General features: G+C 49.8%; 1 protein-coding gene across 1 annotated transcript in view; it reads right to left on the bottom strand.

Moving 5' to 3' along the window:
• Positions 1-13,703: 13,703 nt before the first annotated feature.
• The window catches only part of tp53bp1 (tumor protein p53 binding protein, 1), a 69,021-nt gene continuing 62,923 nt past the window's right edge, over positions 13,704-19,801 (bottom strand). Inside the window, exons 24-27 of the mRNA XM_087982016.1 lie at positions 17,997-18,091; positions 16,749-16,948; positions 15,422-15,567; positions 13,704-14,079 (exon numbers count right to left, since the gene is read on the bottom strand). Coding sequence (XP_087838142.1) covers positions 13,892-14,079; positions 15,422-15,567; positions 16,749-16,948; positions 17,997-18,091 — 629 coding nt within the window. The 3' untranslated portion in view covers positions 13,704-13,891. The remainder of the gene's footprint in view (positions 14,080-15,421; positions 15,568-16,748; positions 16,949-17,996; positions 18,092-19,801) is intronic.

Genomic DNA, 19,801 nt, shown 5'->3' with positions numbered 1-19,801 from the left:
TGGAGGCTGGTACAATTACAACATTTAAAAGGCATCAGGATGGGTATATGAATAGGAATGGTTTAGGGGGATATGGGCCAAATGCTGGCAAATGGGACTAGATTAATTTAGGATATCTGGTTGCCATGAACGGGTTTGACCGAAGGGTCTGTTTCCATTCTGTACATCTCTATAACTCTTAACACCTCCTTTGTCATTCAGCATTGTTAGCTTTGGTAGTTGTTCATTATTTTGACACCAGAGGGTGCTCTTAGCGCATGTAAACCACACTTCAATTACTAATAGAGTCATCGAGTTAAATAGCACAGACTTCTTCCAAATGAGCCCTGGCTGATGGATATTTGGAAACAGGGGGCATCACAATTCATGCTAAACACTGCAGAATACCGTGTATGTTGGGTATCTTGGGGAGGTAATGACTAAACTGACTTCCCTGCATCTTGAAGAGACTGCTTTTCCAAGCTGTTGGGTTAAGGTAGCACAGTGGTTATGTGACTAGACTGATTTAGAGATGGGTTCGCATCCCAACACAGCAGCTGGGGAATCTAAATTCAGTTAACTCCATAAATTGGGAATAACAGGTGATGCACTTGGGCAGGATAAACGAGGCAAGAGAATACTCCATGAACGGTAGGACATGGGAAACACTGAGGATGAGAGGGATCTTGGTGTACAGTCCCTCAAGGCTGCAGGAGAGGTGGATAGAGTGGTTAAGCAGGCAAAAGGGATACTTGCCTTTATTAGCCAAGGCATAGAGTATGGGTGCAGGGAGATTAAACTGATTCTGCATAAAACATTGGTTCGACCACAGCAAGAGTATTGTGTGGAACCCTTGGTATAGGAGAAATGTGATAGCACTGGAGGGTGTGCAGGGAGATTTACCAGGATGTTGCCTGGGCTGGAGAGAGATCAGACAAACTGGGGTTACCTTCCTTAGAGCAGAGGAGATTGAAAGGGGCCAAGATTGAGAATACATTTGTGAGAGGAGAGACAGGAATAAACCATTCCCCTGGTCCCCTCTGACCAGTGGCATTGATTTAAGATATGGGCAAAAACGTTTGGAGGAGATGTGAGGATAAACCTTTTCTCCCAGAGGGTGGTAGCAATCTGGAACTCACAGCCTGAAGGGGATGGGAAGGCGGAAACTCTCAATATATTCAGATGTGCAACAAAAGCAGAAATTTCTGGCAAAATGAAGTAGGGTTGGGCAGCATTTGTGCGAGAATGCAGAGTTAACGTTCAAGTACAAGTTAAAGCATTAATTCTGTTTCCTCCCCGCAGATACTGCCAGACCTGCTGAGTTTTGCCAGTGATTTCTGTATTTATTGCAGATCCCCTGCATCCGCAGCTCATTGTTTCAGTTTAAATGTGCACTCGTGACACCCAAACATACCAGGTTATGGGCCAAGTGCTGGAGGAATATGGGATTAGAATCGTTAGGTGGTTTGTTTTGACTGGCACAGGTTCGATGGGCTGAAGGGTCTCTTTCTGTGCGGCTGACCTCTATGGCTGTGTTAGTAACAGTGAGGGTGACTGTGAACATCCTAGAGAACTATAAAATCCTTCCCATTCGGTAATGGCCTTTCCAGTTGAGGAAATCCTTAGCCCCCAAACCCCTCTAGATGCGACTCCAGACCCACAACAATATGACTTTACCATCCTCTGGAAATGGCCAGCCACGTCATTCAGTTGTGCATCTGGAATTAGTTCACCATCACCCTCTCAAGGCCGGTCAGAGATCAGGAATAAATGCTGCGCCCCAAGATTGAATAAAACTACAAAAAACTCAGAGGTTCAATTCCAGCCTCAGGTGACTGTCTATGTGGAGTTTGCACATTCTCCCCATGTCTGTGTGGGCTTTTGCATGGTGCTATGGTTTCCTCCCACAGATGCACAGGTTAGGTGGGTCAGCCAGGGTTAGAGGGATAGGTAGGGGAGTGGGTCTGGGTGGGATGCTCTTTGGAGGATCAGTGTGGACCCGATGGGCCGCATGGTCTGCGCCCACACTGTAGGGATGCTATGATTCTCAAATGGCTTTGAAGTCTCAGGAGTGGAAATCCTGTTTTGCCTCGAGTGTTTATTTAAGAGGAATGTACGGAAATGAATAAGTGACCATAATAATTATCAGCCAGGAGTGAACAGAAAAGAATTTGTGACTCAGGTAATAAATATCTGTCAGGGAATGATAGTGTGGAAAGTTAATGGTTAATGAAACCCGTTTGAAGAAATTGAGAACAGTTTAGCCAGGAAGTTGTATTTGTGGCGTGAACTACTACAACTATTTCTCAGAATAAAGTCACCAAACGATTCAGGAATGGATATGTCCTGAGGGGTGCCTTGATGTGTGCCTTTCATGGGAACAAAATCTGACGGGAAATGGAGGAGCCCATCAGGGTATTCACAGAGGGACAGAATGTACTGTTTGTACAGAGGGCTGCTGCACTGCCTGGAAAGCAGCTTTGTCATGTGTCAATCCCCCCTCCAGTGTCTCATGCTCAGTCAGGACGTGTTACTGTGAGCCAGGGAAAGGAGGATGTTAAATGGGAACAAACAGCCTTTCATGAAGAGGACACACTCTGATCCTCGCAAGGCATGTAGTGATGGTTCTGGTGTAGTTGATTACTGGAGCTGAGGAGGAGGCAGTGAAAGTGTCCAGCCATCAGCATCAGCCCAGCTGAGGATTTATTATCCTGGCTTATAAAGTTATATTGCATATTAATGTTTATTTCCCACAGACCCACTGGCCAGGCCAGCATTTGTTCCCATTTCAGTGGGTATTTAAGAGTCATAGAGTCATACAACATGGAGGCAGACCCTTTGACCCATCTCAATCATGCCGTCTAGTCCCATTTGCCTGTGTTTGGCTCATTCCCCCTAAGCCTTTCCTATCCATGTCCAAATGCCTTTTAAATGCTGTCTGTACCAGCCTCTACCACTTCCTCTGGCAGTTCATTCCATTCACGCACCACCCTCTGTGTGAAAAAAATTGCCTCTTAGATCCCTTTTAAATCTTTCCCTGCTCACCCTAAACCTATGCTCTCTAGTTTTCTACATTGCTGTGGGGTCTGGAGTCACATGTAGACCAGGCCAGGTAAGGATGGCAGATTTCCTTCCCTAAAGGAAACCATATCCATATAAACACGGAAAACAGGAAGAGGCCATTCGGCCCTTTAAGGCTGCCCTGTCCATTCATATGATTATGCTGATCATCTGACTCAGTCCCCTGTTCACACTCTCTCCCCATGCCCTTTGATCCCTTTACTCCTAGGAACCATATCTAACTCCTTCCTGACAATATTGTATTCTTTTACCTTAATTACTTTCTGTGGCAGAGAACTCCCCATTCTCTGGGTGATGAAATTTCTCCTCAGCTCACTCCTAAATAGCTTATCCTTAGACTGTGCACCTCTGGTTCTGGACTCACCAGTCATCAGGAACAGTGCTTACTCTGTCTCATCCTGTTAAGAGTTTTACAGGTTTCTATGAGATCTCTCCCCATTCTTTTGAACTCTAGTGAGTATGGTCCTAACCAAATCAATCTGTCTTCATAGGTCAGTCCTGCCATTCCCGGGGATCAGGAGTGAAGAGAAAGTGAGGACTGCAGATGCTGGAGATCAGGGTCGAGTGTGTGGTGCTGGAAAAGCACAGCAGGTCAGGCAGCATCTAAGGAGCAGGAGAGTCGATGTTTCGGGCATAAGCCCTTAATCAGGAATGAGGTCATTCTCCAGCTCCTCGGATACTGCCTGACCTGCTGTGCTTTTCCAGTCCCAGGGGTCAGTCTGATAAACCTTTGTTGTACTCCCTTCACAGCCAGAACATCCATCCTCAGGTAAGGAGACTAAAACAGGACACAGTAGTCCAGGTGTGTGGTCTCACCAAGATCCTGTACAATTGCAGTGAGACATCCCTGTACCTGTACTTGCTCTAAAGACCTTCTCCACCACCTGCTGCACCAACATGTTTATTTTAGTGTACAAGGGCACTCAGGTCTTGTTGCACCTTCCCCTTTCCCAATCTATTGCCATTTAGCTAATAATCCACCTTCCTATTTTTACTAGCAAATTGTGTAACCTCGCATTATACTTCATTTGCTGTGCATTTGCCAACTTATTCAATGTGGACTTCACTAGTTTCCTCATTTCCCCTCCCCCCACCTTATTCCAGTTCTGTACTTCCAGCTCAGCACTGTCCTCATGACCTGTTCATTTTCCTTCCCATCTATCCGCTCCACCCTCCTCTCTGACCTATCACATTCTCAGCTATCTTCTCCCCAGCCCCATCCCCTCCCATTTATCTCCCTACCCCCTTGGCTCACAGCCTCATTCCTGATGAAGGACACCTTGGTGGTTAGCACTGCTGCCTCACAGCACCAGGGACCAATGTTCGATTCCAGCCTCAGGTGACTGTCTGTGTGGAGTTTGCACATTCTCCCCGTGTCTGCGTGGGTTTCCTCCCACAATCCAAAGATGTGCAGGTCAGGTGAATTGGCCATGCTAAATTGCCCATAGTGTTAGGTGCATTAGTCAGAGGGAAATGAGTCTGGGGGGTGGGTGGGTGGGTGGGGGGTGGTTACTCTTCGGAGGGTCGGTGTGGACTTGTTGGTCCAAAGGGCCTGTTTCCACACTGTAGGGAATCTAACCCAAAAAAAAAGGGCTTTTGCCTGAAACGTCGATTTTCCTGCTCTTCGGATGCCGCCTGACCTGCTGTGCTTTTCCAGCAACACTCTAATCTTGACTCTAATCTCCAGCATCTACAGTACCCACTTTCACCCAACTCATTCAAAATGTAATTTCACTCAAAAAATGGGTTTTACAGCAATTGATAATAGTTTTGTGGTTCACTTTCACTGAGAGCAGCTCTCAATTCCAGATTTTGTTAATTGAATTCAAATTTCAGTTGATCCTGTGTACCCAAAGGATTAGCCTGGACCGCCATCCACAACGCCACCATCCAATTGTTCTCTGTCAAACACTGCCCAGACACACCTTCACATGCCTATTTACCCGCCGGCCGGTGGGAATGCCCAGAGGGAGGGTTCTGAGTGTGGCAGTCCTCCCTCTTTCCCGTGGAGATCTGGGTTGGTGAGTGCTGCATGCAGCAGTCCCGTATAACCGCGGATTGTGGTGGTTCACCAACTCCCAGCCCAACTGCTTATTTTGCGGCGCTGTGAAGTCAGGTGTATGTTGGTTGTGGGAATCTGCATTCCCTTTTAAGTTACCTAAAAGAAACCCTGTTATTATCTTTTTGATTGCATTTCAGCCCCATGCTCCTGATCTTTGGGCACCCAGTGCTGAGGCAGATCGGAGGATCTCCTGGTGGGTTTGCTCCTGGGCCTGACCAGACTGGCTATAAACAGCTCCAGGCAGCAGGCAGTGGAGGGGTATCATTTCTGCTGACTGCCTGCCCCTCTTCCGTGGTTATGTTCAAGCCTGGGTGTCCCTGGAGAGGGAGCACCTGGTGTCCATCAGTGCTTTCGATGCCTTTTGAGAGTATTGGGCACCTGGGGGATACAGTGCTTTATTTCCCCTTCCAGCTCTATTTTGATTTGATTTGCCACCGTCACTTATTTCACGTAAGCATTAAACTCGTCGGGCTTTGTTTGCAACTGGTTCACTGGCCACGTAAAAACATCTATTTAAAAACCAATTTCAATCCTTCCTTCCTTTTATTAAAACCCAAGGTGGTCTCAATGGGTGCTGGAGATACATGTGTATAGACCTGTCCCTCTGTTGGTTGATTTATTGTTACAGAAAACTTCAGAAACACACTCGAACTAACTCTGGGAGGCATGAGTTTATGTTTTGGGGCAAATTGTCCCTGGCTTTGTCTTGGCACTGCAACCTCTGCCCCTGACACTGGATGGCAGCATTGCTACACCGCAGTGAGTTTGCCATTTGTGAGCTCTCTGGAGAATGGGGTCATGTGAGTGGATTCTAATTAATCGAGCAAATTAGGACAAAGCACAAAGTTTGTCATTTTGCTGCTATCTTTAAATTGGATAGGGTGGAGACGTCACTCAGATGAAAAGCTGCAGCAGAGGGTTAAGAGCAGAATATTGAAAAGGGAACATATTCTGTAGGGATGGAGGAGAAGGGTAGCAGGGAACGGTGACTAACTGGCTAGCTCTTACAAAGAGCCAGCCCAGGGACAATGGGCTGAAGGATCTCCATCAAGCTGCATTACTGTGTGACCCTGTGAATCAAAAAACAGTAGCTCAGGTTTAGGAATTGACACAAAAAGGCAGACAAAGATAAATATTCAACAGCAGCAACATAATTCAAATGATGTTGGCTGTATATTTAACATCACGTTGTCAGGTTAAAATAAGGATATCCACGCTCACTCCTGGAAGGGTTGGTGTTTGCTAAGGTACAGTCCCCTCAGCAACACACTACATTTGGTCCCTCACCCTTAGAATCCTAGAAGCAGGACATTCAGCCCATTGACTCACACCTACCCTCTGAAGATCAACCCGAACACCTACCATATCCCTGTACCCTGCATCTCCCATGGCTAATCCAACTCACCTGCACATCTTTGGACTGTGGGAGAAAATTGGAGAACCTGGAGGAAATCTACGCAGACACAGGGAGAATGTGCAAACTCCACACAGTCACTAGAGGATGGAATCGAACCCAGGCCCCTGGTGATATGAGGCAGCACCGCTAACCACTAAACCACCGTACTGCTTCCTGCTAGTGCCCATGGCCTCTTCACTCAATGAGCAAGCTGTTCACCTGTAGAGGGCATTGCGACCTGAGCCGAGCTCTGTCCTGACCCTTAGACTGGGAACAATCCCACTTGGAGGGGCAGGGTCTGGACTCCATGATGGGAACTGGTTTGAATTTGCTGGGATGGAATATTGTTCAAGGTGTTGGACAAGTTCACTCAATGCGCTCTCCAGCCTCATTCTCCCCTCTCCCACACACCGCCCTCACCTAGAACCTTAGAATATAAATGATTCTGGGAAGACAGTTATGAGGAACGAGGAAATGGCAGAGGAATTAAACAGATATTTTACATCAGTCCTTATAATGGAAGATGCTTTGAACATCCATTAATCCTAAAAAGTACAGAGAAGGAACTAAGTACCATCATCATCACTGGAGGAGGTGTAATAGTCAAACCTAATGGGACTAAAGGCAGATAAGTCCCTGGCCCTAATGGCTTGCATCCTAGGATCCTAAAAGAATTAGTTACATAGTAAAGGATGTAATGGTTATAATTTTTCAAAAATCGTTGGATTCTGAAGACGTTTGAATTGGAAAACTGCCAATGTGACACCCCTATTCAAAAAGGGAGGAGGGCAAAATGTGGATAACTATAGAGTTATTAGCCTCACATCGATTGTTAGGAAAGTATTGGAACCAATTATTAAAGAAAGTAGTAGAACATACAGAAGATCATAACTCACAGGCAGATAGGATAATGTAGAAGGCATTTGGTATGCTTTTCTTTATTGGTCAGAGCATCGAATATAGGGGTTGGGAGGTCATGTTCTGGTTTTACAGGATATTGGTTAGGCCACTGTTGGAATATTGCGTTCAATCCTGGTCTCCCTCCAACCGGAACGATGTTGTGAAACTTGAAAGGGTTCAGAAAAGATTTATAAGGCTGTTGCGAGGGTTCGAGGATTGAGCTATAGGGAGAGGCTGAACAGGCTGGGGCTGTTTTCCCTGGTGCATCGGAGGCTGAGGGGTGACCTTACAGAGGTTTATAAAATCATGAGGGGCATGGATAGGGTAAATAGACAAGGTCTTTTCCCTGGGGTCGGGGAGTCCAGAACTAGAGGGCATAGGTTTAGGGTGAGAGGGGGTAGATTTAAAAGGGACCTAAGAGTCAACCTTTTCACTCAGAGGGTGGTACGTGTATGGAATGAGCTGCCAGAGGAAGTGGTGGAGGCTGGTACAATTACAACATTTAAGAGGCATTTGGATGGGTATATGAATAGGAAGGGTTTGGAGGGATATGGGATGAGTACTGGCAAATGGGACTAGATTAATTTAGGATATCTGGTCGGGATGGGCAATTTGGACTGAAGGGTCTGTTTCCATGCTGTACATCTCTATGACTCTAACCCAGCAGTGTTAACATGGGTTCATGAACAGGAAATGTGACTGATTAATTTATTAGAGTGATTCAACCAGAGTAAATAGAGGGGAAGCAGTAGAAGTGCTGTATTTTGACTTTCAGAAAGTGTTTGACAAAGGGTGAAATGATAAGAATCAGTTAATGGGCATGATACAGAGTGGGAATAAGGAGTTACTTTTCAGGTTGGCAACCTATAACCAGTGAGGTTCCACGGGCAACAGTGCTGGGGTTACTAATGTTTGGAGGACAGAAGTGAATGTCTTGTAACTAAACTTGTAGACAACACAAAAGTAGGTGGAAAATGGTAGATTATGAGAGGAATACAAATAATTGATGGAGACATTGATGGGATAAGTAAGTGGGCAAATAGGACCAGAGGGAACAGTCTCAGGATAAAAGGGCACCAATTTCAGATGGAGAGGAGGAAGGATTTCATCTCTCAGAGTGTCTTTGGAACTCCTAGGTGCAGAGAGAGCTGTGGGACAGGGTCCTTGTTAAGGCTGAGATAGAGAGATTCTGAATCAAGGGGAATCATGGGGAACGGGCAGGAAAGTGGCCATGAGGGAATGTTGGATCAGCCAGGATCCTACTGAATGGTGGAGCAGCATCAAGGGGCTGAATGGCCTCCTCCTCTTCATGTTTCTTATGGTCTACACCCTCATCTCCCCCCTCACTGACCCTACTCTAGCCACTCAAATGAACAAAGTGACTGGGGGCAGTGTCAGAGCCAGGCAGCCCACCCCACCATATGCCCACTCACATCCACATCCAACCCACTGTGTGAATCAACGTCCCCCATTACCTCTTCAGTCCTTCCCGGCTGCTGAGAGGATCTAGCAATTTGGGCATGTGCCCCACCAATCCCCACCCTCTCCCTCCTCCTTACCCCCACCCCCACCCTCCCCCTCACCATCACCCCCACCCTCCCCCTCACCTCCTCACCCTCAGCTTCACCATCACCCTCGCCCTCACCTTCACCTCCACCCTCACCCCCACCCTTCCCCTCCCCTCCACCCTCACCTTCACCCCCATCCTTTCCCTCCCCCTTCACACCCACCCTCACCACCCCCCCCCCCCCCCCCACCCTCCTCTCCACCATCACCCTCCCCCTCACCCCAGCAAATGAGTCTATGTTAAGGCAAGTTGGAACCGAGTTTCGGAACCCTGTTCTGTAAGAGGCTGCCTTGTTCATGTCCTTGATTGTAACCTTCCCTGCATTGTTTATCTAATCACTGACCACCATGACAAAGTACTGCTTTGTTTCTGAGACTTTCAATCCCATTATTAAGAAACAAAATGCAGCAATGTTCAAAGTGACTGTGAAATGGCAAATGGCCAGAAATCCATCAGGTTCACTCATGCCCCTTTGTGGGGGTATATTGTTGTAGGGAATCAATCTCCAAACACCACCTTGCACATCCCCAATTTTAACAGCCCTCCCTCCTGCAGATGGGAATCAAACCGGTGTCTTTGGTGCTGTGAGGCAGCAGTGCTAACCACTGAGCCACTATACCACCCAATCTGTGACCTGTGCTGGTTTGTGAAACGAGGCTTGTGTTATCGCAAAGGGGACAAAGAGAAATCCACAGATTCGTCCAACAAATAAAAGCAAAATCCTGCAGGATGCTGGAAAACTGAAATTAAAATAGTAAGTGCTGGAGGAACTCAGCAGATCTGGCAGCATCTGTAGGGAGAGAAAGAGTTGACGTTTTGAGGCCAGTGTGATCCTTGAGCATTGATTTCTAAACAACTAACTTGCTGATGAATGTTTGAAACAAAATAGAGAGGGGTGAAGCTGTTAATGTGATGTTTATGGATGTGTCCAAAAGGCATCAGCACAGACAGACTTGTGAGGAAAGCAATAGGTCAAGGAATAAAAGGGACAGTAACAACATGTGTACCAATTGGCCCAGGGAAAGGAAACAGACCGTCATGGTCAATAGATATTTTTGGGCTGGAGGCAGGTTTTTAGTAGAGTTCACTAGGGGTTGGTATTGGGACTCTGGCTACTTTCTGGTCTAGATCTTGATACAGAGCGACCAATTTCAAAGTTCGCAGATGACACACTTGGGAGATTTGTAAACTGAGTTGTGTAGTGATTATAATGAGGTCAGCCAGCTAGACCTCATAGAATAGGAGTTCCCTGATTGAGCCTGTTAATCTGGTCCAATCAGGGAGCCCTGGCTGACATGGAACGGTTGTGTTCTTGATGAAGGGCTTTTGTCCGAAACGTCAATTTTCCTGCTCGGATGCTGCCTGACCTGCTGTGCTTTTCCAGCACCACACTGATCTTGACTCTAATCTCCAGCACCTGCAGTACCCACGTCTGCCATGAAAAGGTTGGGTGTCAGGGATACTGTCACTCTGGTACCGGACTCTGAATGGGGCAGTGCTAAAGTCAAGGACTGTTCATGTGGAAATGAAAGGTGACTTGGTGCCAGGATACTGGCCTCTCTGGAGTTACCTCAAGGTGTAGTAGGATTTCAAGAAGATCTCGACAACTTAGTGGAGGGGGCAGAGAGAAGGCAGATAAAGTTTGATGCAGAGAAGCACGAGGGGATGCTCTTTTCTACTGAGAACGTGGAGAAACAGGGAGGGTCCTGTTCGGAAGGGTTCTGTTCGGAAGGGTGTGCCTAAGTTATTCAAAGTGGCAGGATCAGTGAAGAGAGCTGTAAAAAAAGCATATAGTGTTCCAGATGTCACAAGTGGGCACAAAGAGCAGAGAGGTTCTGCTGACTGAGTGGAACAATATTCAATTCTGGTCTCCTTCCTGTAGGAACGACGTTGTGATACTTGAAAGGGTCCAGAAAAGATTTACAAGGATGTGGTCAGGGTTGGAGGGTTTGACCTATAGGCAGAGGCTAGGGCTGTATGCCCTGGAGTGTCAGAGGCTGAGGGGTGACCTTATAGAGGTTTATAAAATCATGAGGGGCATGGACAGGGTGAATGGACAAGGTCTTTTCCCCAGTGTAGAGGGTCCAAAACTAGAAAGCATAGGTTTAAGGTGTGAGGGGAAAGATATAAAAGAGACCTAAGGGGCAATGTTTTTATACAGAGGGTGGTACAGATATGGAATGAGCTGCCAGAGGAAGTGGTGGAGGCTGGTACAATTACATTTTAAAGATGTCAGGGTGGGTATATGAATAGGAAGGGTTTACAGGGACATGGGCCAAGTGCTGGCAAATGGGACTAGATTAGTTTAGGATACCTGTATGGTATGGGGGAGTTGGACTGAATGCTCTGTATCTGTGCTGTACATCTCTTAGGACCCTGATAGTTCGATCTTAGCTGCAGTGTTGGCTCCAGGTTCGGCTGTCCACACCACTGAAAGGATATGAATGCATCAGTGAGAATGTGGAAGGAGTTTACAGGAATGGTTCCAGGAATGAGAAACTTCAGTGATGAGGAATGACTGGGGAATTTGGGACCGTTTTCACTGGAGAGAAAAAGGTTAAGACAATAGTCTTCATAACGAGAGGGGGTCAGGAGACAGCGATTGGGAAAAACTGCTCCATGCATAAAAGGATGGGGAAATCCGAGGGAACAGTTTGATAAAGTGTCACAAAAGAAGCAAACACATGATGGGAATGAACTCGAACACAGCAAGTGGTTGGGAGGTAGGATGCACTGCCTGAGACTGGTCAGGGCAGATCCAAATGAGGCATTCAAGAGGGCACCGCTTAGTTATTTGGAGAGAAACACTGCAGTTTATTGGAGAAATGGCAGGAGTTCAGTACCGAGGCAAAATGCCCAGAGAGCCAGCGCAGACATGATGGACTGAATGGTCTCCGCCTGCACTGAAACAAATCTGAGATACCAGGGAAGTGCTGCACTGTTGGGAGGTGCCGGGAGGAGAGATTAAGCTGACGCCCCACCTCTCAGCCCACGAACGGGACCCAAAATGGGGCAAGGCTTTTCCCAGTGACCTGGTCATGTGACTCCACCATCAATGGCACCAAAGCGAGATTAATTACCCCTTCACCTCATTGGCATTTGTGTGGATCTTCCTGTGCACAATATGGCAGACCCACTCAGCAGGAGCACATCTAAACATATTTAACATCCTGAGGAGAGCGACAGGCACAGTATAGGAAAAGGCCTGTACTAATGTGTGACTTTCTGCATAGTCAGGACATCTCTAAAGATGAAACTGGGGGCCAGTGGTTTAAAGAGCTCAGCCAAAGGGCCTGAGGGGAGATGAGCAGAATATTTTTAATGGGGTGAGTCATTGTGACCTGGGATGTGAGGCCTTTTTGGGAGCTGGTTGCAAAGTAACTTTTCAAAAGGGGTAAAAGAAATCGATAGGTAAGTGAACAGCAGCTGTTGGGGGGCTGCAGAGTGGGCAGCAATGGAATTATTGGATCACTCTTTGAAGGGGCTGACACAGGCACCCTGGGCTGAATGGCCTCATCTCGTGCTGTACAATTCTATGAATTGAGTAAAGCTATACAGGAGACGCCCTTCAGCCCATACCACCAAACCGATACTAAATCTACACCAGTCCCATCAATAGACAATAGGTGCAGGAGTAGGCCATTCTGCCCTTCGAGCCTGCACCACCATTCAATATGATCATGGCTGATCATCCTTAATCAGTATCCTGTTCCTGCCTTATCTCCATAACCCTTGATTCCACTGTCCTTGAGAGCTCTATCCAACTCTTTCTTAAATGAATCCAGAAACTGGGCCTCCACTGCCCTCTGGGGCAGAGCATTCCACACAGCCACCACTCTCTGGGTGAAGAAGTTTCTCCTCATCTCTGTCCTAAATGGTCTACCCCGTATTTTTAAGCTGTGTCCTCTGGTTCGTCACTCACCCATCAGCAGAAACATGTTTCCTGCCGCCAGAGTGTCCAATCTTATATGTTGCAATCAGATCCCCTCTCAGTCTTCTAAACTCAAGGGTATACAAGCCCAGTCGCTCCAGTCTTTCAGTGTAAGGTAGTCCCGCCATTCCGGGAATTGACCTCGTGAACCTACGCTGCACTCCCTCAATAACCAGAATGTCTTTCCTCAAATTTGGAGACCAGAACTGCACACAATACTCCAGGTGTGGTCTCACCAGGACCTCTGCTTCTATACTCAATCCCTCTTGTTATGAAGGCCAGCATGCTATTAGCCTTCTTCACTACCTGCTGTCCCTGCATGCTTACCTTCATCGTGTTGAACCTTTGTGACATTTCAGGTTGCTCATCCAAGGGGGTTTCCCATCTCCCAGCCAGGGCATTCCAGACCCCCAGGGGTGTGCAAACATTTTCAACAGAAACAGAAACTTCTGGAAAAGGGTGACTGGACCCAAAATGTTAATTCCATCTGCACTCCCCAACCGGGTGCTGATAGACTGCACCTGCAGTTATTTGTTTTTTTTTTAAAAAGAAAACCCATTTAAATTTGTTTGCTGTGGACAGGAAGCCAGTTTAGCCTTCCCCTTAAAACGACCGAAAGAAACTGACCAACAGCAGAGCTAGTTATCGGGTGCAGGTGAATTTCACTGACCCAGCGAAAATAACCACCATAAACTCCGGCTGGAATTACACCGGGCTCTGACTTGGACTTTCTGACCTGGTCACAAATATCTCCAAAATAAAATGGATTTGAAACTGACACACAAACAGCAGTTTATTCGATTATTTTTTAATAAAAATGAAACCAATAAAACTATGTACATTTTCATACATGCAGTTACAAACACAGACGATTAAAAGCTTCTAAAATGTAAAACAACGGCACAATTGATTGGTGGTTGAGGGAGCAAGGAAGGGGGAGGGAGGAGGAGAAGGGGCACAATGGGACATTTCCCTTTAACTGGGTTTGTAGGTGTGTTTGTACTTGGGGTGGCTGTAGGGAGTGACTTTCTGTCCCGTGATCAAACTCTGGATGACCCACTCCTGAGACACCACAGGGAGAGCAAGTGATTCCGCACATTTCAGCAAGGACACTGGACAGGAGGGATCCGTGATCACCATGTCGAAGATTCCCAACGGGACGTCTGAAAACACAAACAGCAAACCTTAGCGAGTTCGAGCAGGAACTCAGAAGCCCTACAGTGTACAAAGCAGGACATTTGGCCCACTGAGTCCATACTGACCCTCTGAAAAGCCTCCCATCCAGACCCAACTCCCCCAACCCTGCCCAACCTCTGTAACCCTGCGTTTCCCATGGCTAACCCACCCTAACCTGGGCATCTTTGGATTGACAGAGGAAACCGGAGCATCCGGAGGAAACCCACGCAGACACGGGGAGAGTGTGTAAACTCCACACAGACAGTTGCCCGAGGCTGGAATCGAACCTGGGACCCTGGTGCTGTGAGGCAGCAGTGCTAACCACTGAGCCATCCAAGCATGCACCTCAAGTAATCAAAGGTCAGGTAAGGTGGCAAATTCTTTTACGGGATTTGAGCATCACACACTAGCGCAGCGTTGGTCATCCCTGGACATGAAGGTCCTGTCACCCATTTCAGTGGCATTACTGTGGGCCTGGAGTGACGTGGACACAATAATGGATAAGGACGGCTGGTTCCCTCCCCAGCTGGGTTTCTTTTCACAACTGTCACTATTATGATGACCAGCTTTCCAACTCCAACTTCACTGGGAGAATTAAATCGATTAATGAACTGAAGTGAACTTCCAATAGTTTCACTGGTGGCTATTTGAACCAGTAACTCCATAGCATTAATAAAACGGTATGGAGAGGAAGTAAGAATGGTGTGTGCAGTAGGACAAATCAACCGTCGTCAGACTGAATGGGTAGCAGGGTTGAAGGGCTGAATGGCCTACACTCTGTCCAATATTGACCCAATGTCTCAACCATTCATCATGTGCCATCCCCAGGTCAATCCAGTAAACCTTTCCTGGAGCTGTTCCAACACAACGTGCTGCTGAGGCTGCATAAGGCTCTGGTCAGATCACATTTACTCTGTATCTGACCCCGTGCTGTCCCTGTCCTGGGGAGGGTATGATGGGGATAGTGTAGAGAGAGCTTTACTCTGTATCTGACCCCGTGCTGTCCCTGTCCTGGGAGTGTTTGATGGGGGACAGTGTAGAGAGAGCTTTACTCTGTATCTAACCCCGTCCTGTCCCAGTCCCGGTATCTGACCCCGTGCTGTCCCAGTCCCGGTATCTGACCCCGTGCTGTCCCTGTCCCTGGGAGTGTTTAATGAGGTTGATGTCAGAAGCACAACTTGCTACAATCCTCATTTCCAAAACTCCACATTTTAGGAGGAAGAACCCGCTCCCCTATTTCCACAGTAAAGCAGATACACAGTGTACAGACTTCCCATAACATCACGGACTTCCCCCAGGACCAGGCCATGGGGTCAGGCAGACGCTGACCTTTGTTGTGAGCTGAGGAGTTGTGTTGTCTGACCGACATCGCCCCTCCCATCATCAGGATCTCCGACCAGAGGCTGAGGAAACCCTCCTGCTGGTCCGACACCAACAACAACGTCATATTCTTGAACGGAGTGCTCCGGGGATGCCTGAGGAACGGAGAGAGCAAGGAGGGAGTGGTGAACGAGAGGAGGGAAGGGGTGAACGAGAGGAGGGAAGGGGTGAACGAGAGGAGGGAAGGGGTGAACGAGAGGAGGGAAGGGGTGAACGAGAGGAGGGAAGGGGTGAACGAGAGGAGGGAAGGGGTGAGCGAGAGGAGGGAAGGGGTGAGCGAGAGGAGGGAAGGGGTGAGCGAGAGGAGGGAAGGGGTGAGCGAGAGGAGGGAAGGGGTGAGCGAGAGGAGGGAAGGAGGGAGCATGAATATATTGGGAAGGAGAGGAGTCAGAGATCGCATCAACTATACCTCAGTTGGCTTTGGGATGTTAGAATGTTTTGAGACTTGAACAAGGTCAAGTGTGAGGGGGTAAATGGGTGGGGAGAGTCAGTGATGGGGGGGGGGGGGGGAAGAGAGTGTACACGGGGCTGTGTGAGGGGGGTAAATGGGTGGGGAGAGTCAGTGATGGGAGGGGCGGGGGGGAGAGAGTGTACACGGGGCTGTGTGAGGGGGGTAAATGGGTGGGGAGAGTCAGTGATGGGAGGGGCGGGGGGGAGAGAGTGTACACGGGGCTGTGTGAGGGGGGTAAATGGGTGGGGAGAGTCAGTGATGGGGGGGGGCGCGGGGAGAGAGTGTACATGGGGCTGTGTGAGGGGGGTAAATGGGTGGGGAGAGTCATTAATGGGGGGAGGGAAGAGTGTACACGGGGCTGTGTGAGGGGGGTAAATGGGTGGGGAGAGTCAGTGATGGGGGGGGGAAAGAGTGTACACGGGGCTGTGTGAGGGGGGTAAATGGATGGGGAGAGTCAGTGATGGGGGGGGAGAAAGAGTGTACACGGGGCTGTGTGAGGGGGGTAAATGGGTGGGGAGAGTCAGTGATGGGGGGGGGAGGAGAGTGTACATGGGGCTGTGTGAGGGGGGTAAATGGGTGGGGAGAGTCAGTGATGGGGGGGGCGCGGGGAGAGAGTGTACACGGGGCTGTGTGAGGGGGGTAAATGGGTGGGGAGAGTCATTAATGGGGGGAGGGAAGAGTGTACACGGGGCTGTGTGAGGGGGGTAAATGGATGTGGAGAGTCAGTGATGGGGGGGAGAGTGTATGTGGTGGAAGGGGGTGTGGGGTAAATGGGGGTGTGTGAATGCGGTTTGGGGGGGGAAAGCAAGGTTCCGTGTCTCTCACCACTCCAGGATCCGATCCGCCTCCACGCTGTATCCTGCCGGAAGCAGGTAATTCTTGTAAGGCTGCAGCTGATTGGCCAGGGCGCAGTCCCGTACCCAAAGGTTAGACACACATGGGATGCCGCTGGCGATACACAGGAAGTATTTCTTGGTCCGACAGTGCTGGTCTGCGATCAGGATACACTGGTACGCAGCTTTACACTGAAACACAACAGGTACACACTGTCAGTGCGACTGAGGCCAGTGACGGGCAGCTTGGAAATGATCAACATCCCTCTACGCTGGAGATTCTGCTGATGAGTACTGGCCCAGGGTTTCACACTAACTGGACCACATTTTCAAGCGACAGTGTCCAGTGCTGAAGCAAACGGAACTGGGCACCTCGCCAGCCCTTACTCCCACAGGGGCTCTCTCTCTCTCTCTATCTGTCCCTGCTGGGATCAGATAGGAGGCAGGGGCTCTCTCTCTCTATCTGTCCCTGCTGGGATCAGATAGGAGGCAGGGGCTCTCTCTCTCTATCTGTCCCTGCTGGGATCAGATAGGAGGCAGGGGCTCTCTCTCTGTCCCTCCTGGGATCAGACAGGAGGTAGGTCAGTGCTGAGGTAGCTGCACCCCTCCTCGAGCAGTCGCAGCCTGCAGGTGTGACCGGGGAGACTCTCTCTCTCTCTCTCTCCCGGCCCCGTGGCAATGCTGTCCTGTGGGGGTGAGTGCACACTGCTGCTGCAGTATCGGCTCTCTCCCTGAGTACCGCATGTCTGTCTCCGATGTGACAGGGGTAGCTCAGAGTCAGGGAGGCTGACCACGCAGCCCCACTGAAGAGGAACAAGTCCGTCCTCCAGCACCGCGCACGCCCCTCCAGCCCGAGAGAATGTTAGGTCCGTTGTTAAATCAAAAGGCCCCGTCTCCCCCGGTTTTAACAGATCCCCAGCCTGTCTCAGGGGCAGTCCCCTTCACTGCCCTGGTCAATACCCATCCCTCGACCAAGACCTAGGGTTATCGCCCTCATCATTACACTGCTGTCTGTGGGATCTTGCACAAATTTGCAGCCGCCATTACAGCAGGGGTTACACGTCAGAACCATTAAATGGGCCGTGACATGCTCCAGGGCGGCCGGAGCTGGGCAAAGGCACTATATAAATGCAAGTCTTGTTGAGAACAATCTCATCGCCCCCGCTTTTCTGCTGGTGCTCTTCCCCGAGATGGGGTAGGGGACAGGCAGGGGGAGTGGGGAGGGGGAGATCTCTCTTACCTGGGCTTCATTGAAATCCTGCAGAATGTAACCCCCACCAGCGCGGAGCTGCCTCTCGGTGTACTGCTTGTTGTAGGCTGCAGTCTCCACGTACTCTAACAGAAAAACACAGGCACAGTCAGATCCCAGCACCAATCACCCCCTCACCCTTAACCAGCCAGATACTTGGGGGAGGGGAGGGGAGGGGAGGGGAGGGGGCTTAAAGAGGTGCCTGATGTCTCCAGAAGTGAAGGGATCACTGACAATCTCAGCAGAGCACAGGTCTGGGATCTCCGTCTCTGTGCAGGCCTCACAGGATCGGTGGGGGGAGCGAAGGTAGAATCACTAATTCAGTTTTGACCTGCCCCCAATACACTCACCACCCCCCCCCCCCCCCCCCACCCCCTTTTGGGCCACAGTGGTAATGTCCCTACGTCTAGGCTAGGAGCCCCGGGCTCGAGTCCCACTTCTCCCTGTGGGGTATCATATCGTCTCTGAACAGGTTCATTAAAAACCAGGCATTAACTCCCAGTGTCTTCACTCATTCACAGGGATTGGCTGGAGATTAGAACGATTCCTACTCCATTGTACCCGTCCCTCCTCCTCCCATCGCTCCACCGCCCCGTATCCATCCCTCCCCACCCTGTGTCGATCTCCCACCGCCCCGTGTCTCCCTCCTCCGTCTCTATCCCTGCCACCCCCTCTCCCCTGCCCCATATCCATCCCTCCCTCCCTCCCCCCCCCCCCCCCACCATGACTCCATCCCCCTCTCCTCTGGTATCTCCCTCCTCCCCATCCTGCAGTAGCTCAGATGAACTGGTGTACTCCCTTGGCCTCCAGCTCTCTCTAGACCCTAACGACAGGCTGGACCAATCAGCAACCAGCCAGGGGCCTGGCTACAGTAAACAAGCAGTGGACGCGGTTAGACATTACAGTGAGGGGGCGGGGGGGGTGGGCGCTATGATGACGACGACAGGGCGGGGGCGTAATGATGATGATGATGACGACGGGGCGGGGGCGATGATGATGATGATGACGAGAGGGCGGGGGCGATGATGATGACGAGAGGGCGGGGGCGATGATGATGACGACAGGGCGGGGGCGATGATGATGATGATGGGGGGACGATGATGATGATAACGATGATGGGGCGGGGGGACGATGATGATGATGATGACGAGGGGGCGGGGGCGATGATGATGATGATGACGAGAGGGCGGGGGCGATGATGATGATGATGATGACGAGAGGGTGGGGGCGATGATGATGACGAGAGGGCGGGGGCGATGATGATGATGATGGGGGGACGATGATGATGATAACGATGATGGGGCGGGGGGACGATGATGATGATGATAACGAATGATGGGGCGGGGGGACGATGATGATGACGATGACGGGGCGGGGGGGCGATGATGATGAGGCGGGGGGGACGATGATGATGATGATGATGATGGGGCGGGGGGGCGATGATGATGAGGCGGGGGGGACGATGATGATGATGATGATGACGGGGCGGGGGGACGATGATGATGATGACGATGATGGGGCAGGGGGACGATGATGGGGCAGGGGGGAAGATGATGATGATGATGGGGCGGGGGGACGATGATGATGATGATGGGGCGGGGGTCGATGATGATGATGATGACGAGGGGGCGGGGGCGATGATGATGATGATGACGAGAGGGCGGGGGCGATGATGATGATGATGATGAGAGGGCGGGGGCAATGATGATGACGAGAGGGCGGGGGCGATGATGATGATGATGGGGGGACGATGATGATGATAACGATGATGGGGCGGGGGGACGATGATGATGATG

This window comes from Chiloscyllium plagiosum, unplaced genomic scaffold, assembly GCF_037043375.1.
Source record: "Chiloscyllium plagiosum isolate Xiang-an unplaced genomic scaffold, Cpla_swu_hap1 HiC_scaffold_42, whole genome shotgun sequence".
Taxonomy (NCBI): domain Eukaryota; kingdom Metazoa; phylum Chordata; class Chondrichthyes; order Orectolobiformes; family Hemiscylliidae; genus Chiloscyllium; species Chiloscyllium plagiosum.
Note: the sequence above shows the minus strand (reverse complement) of the source record. Positions and strands in the feature narration are given on the sequence as shown.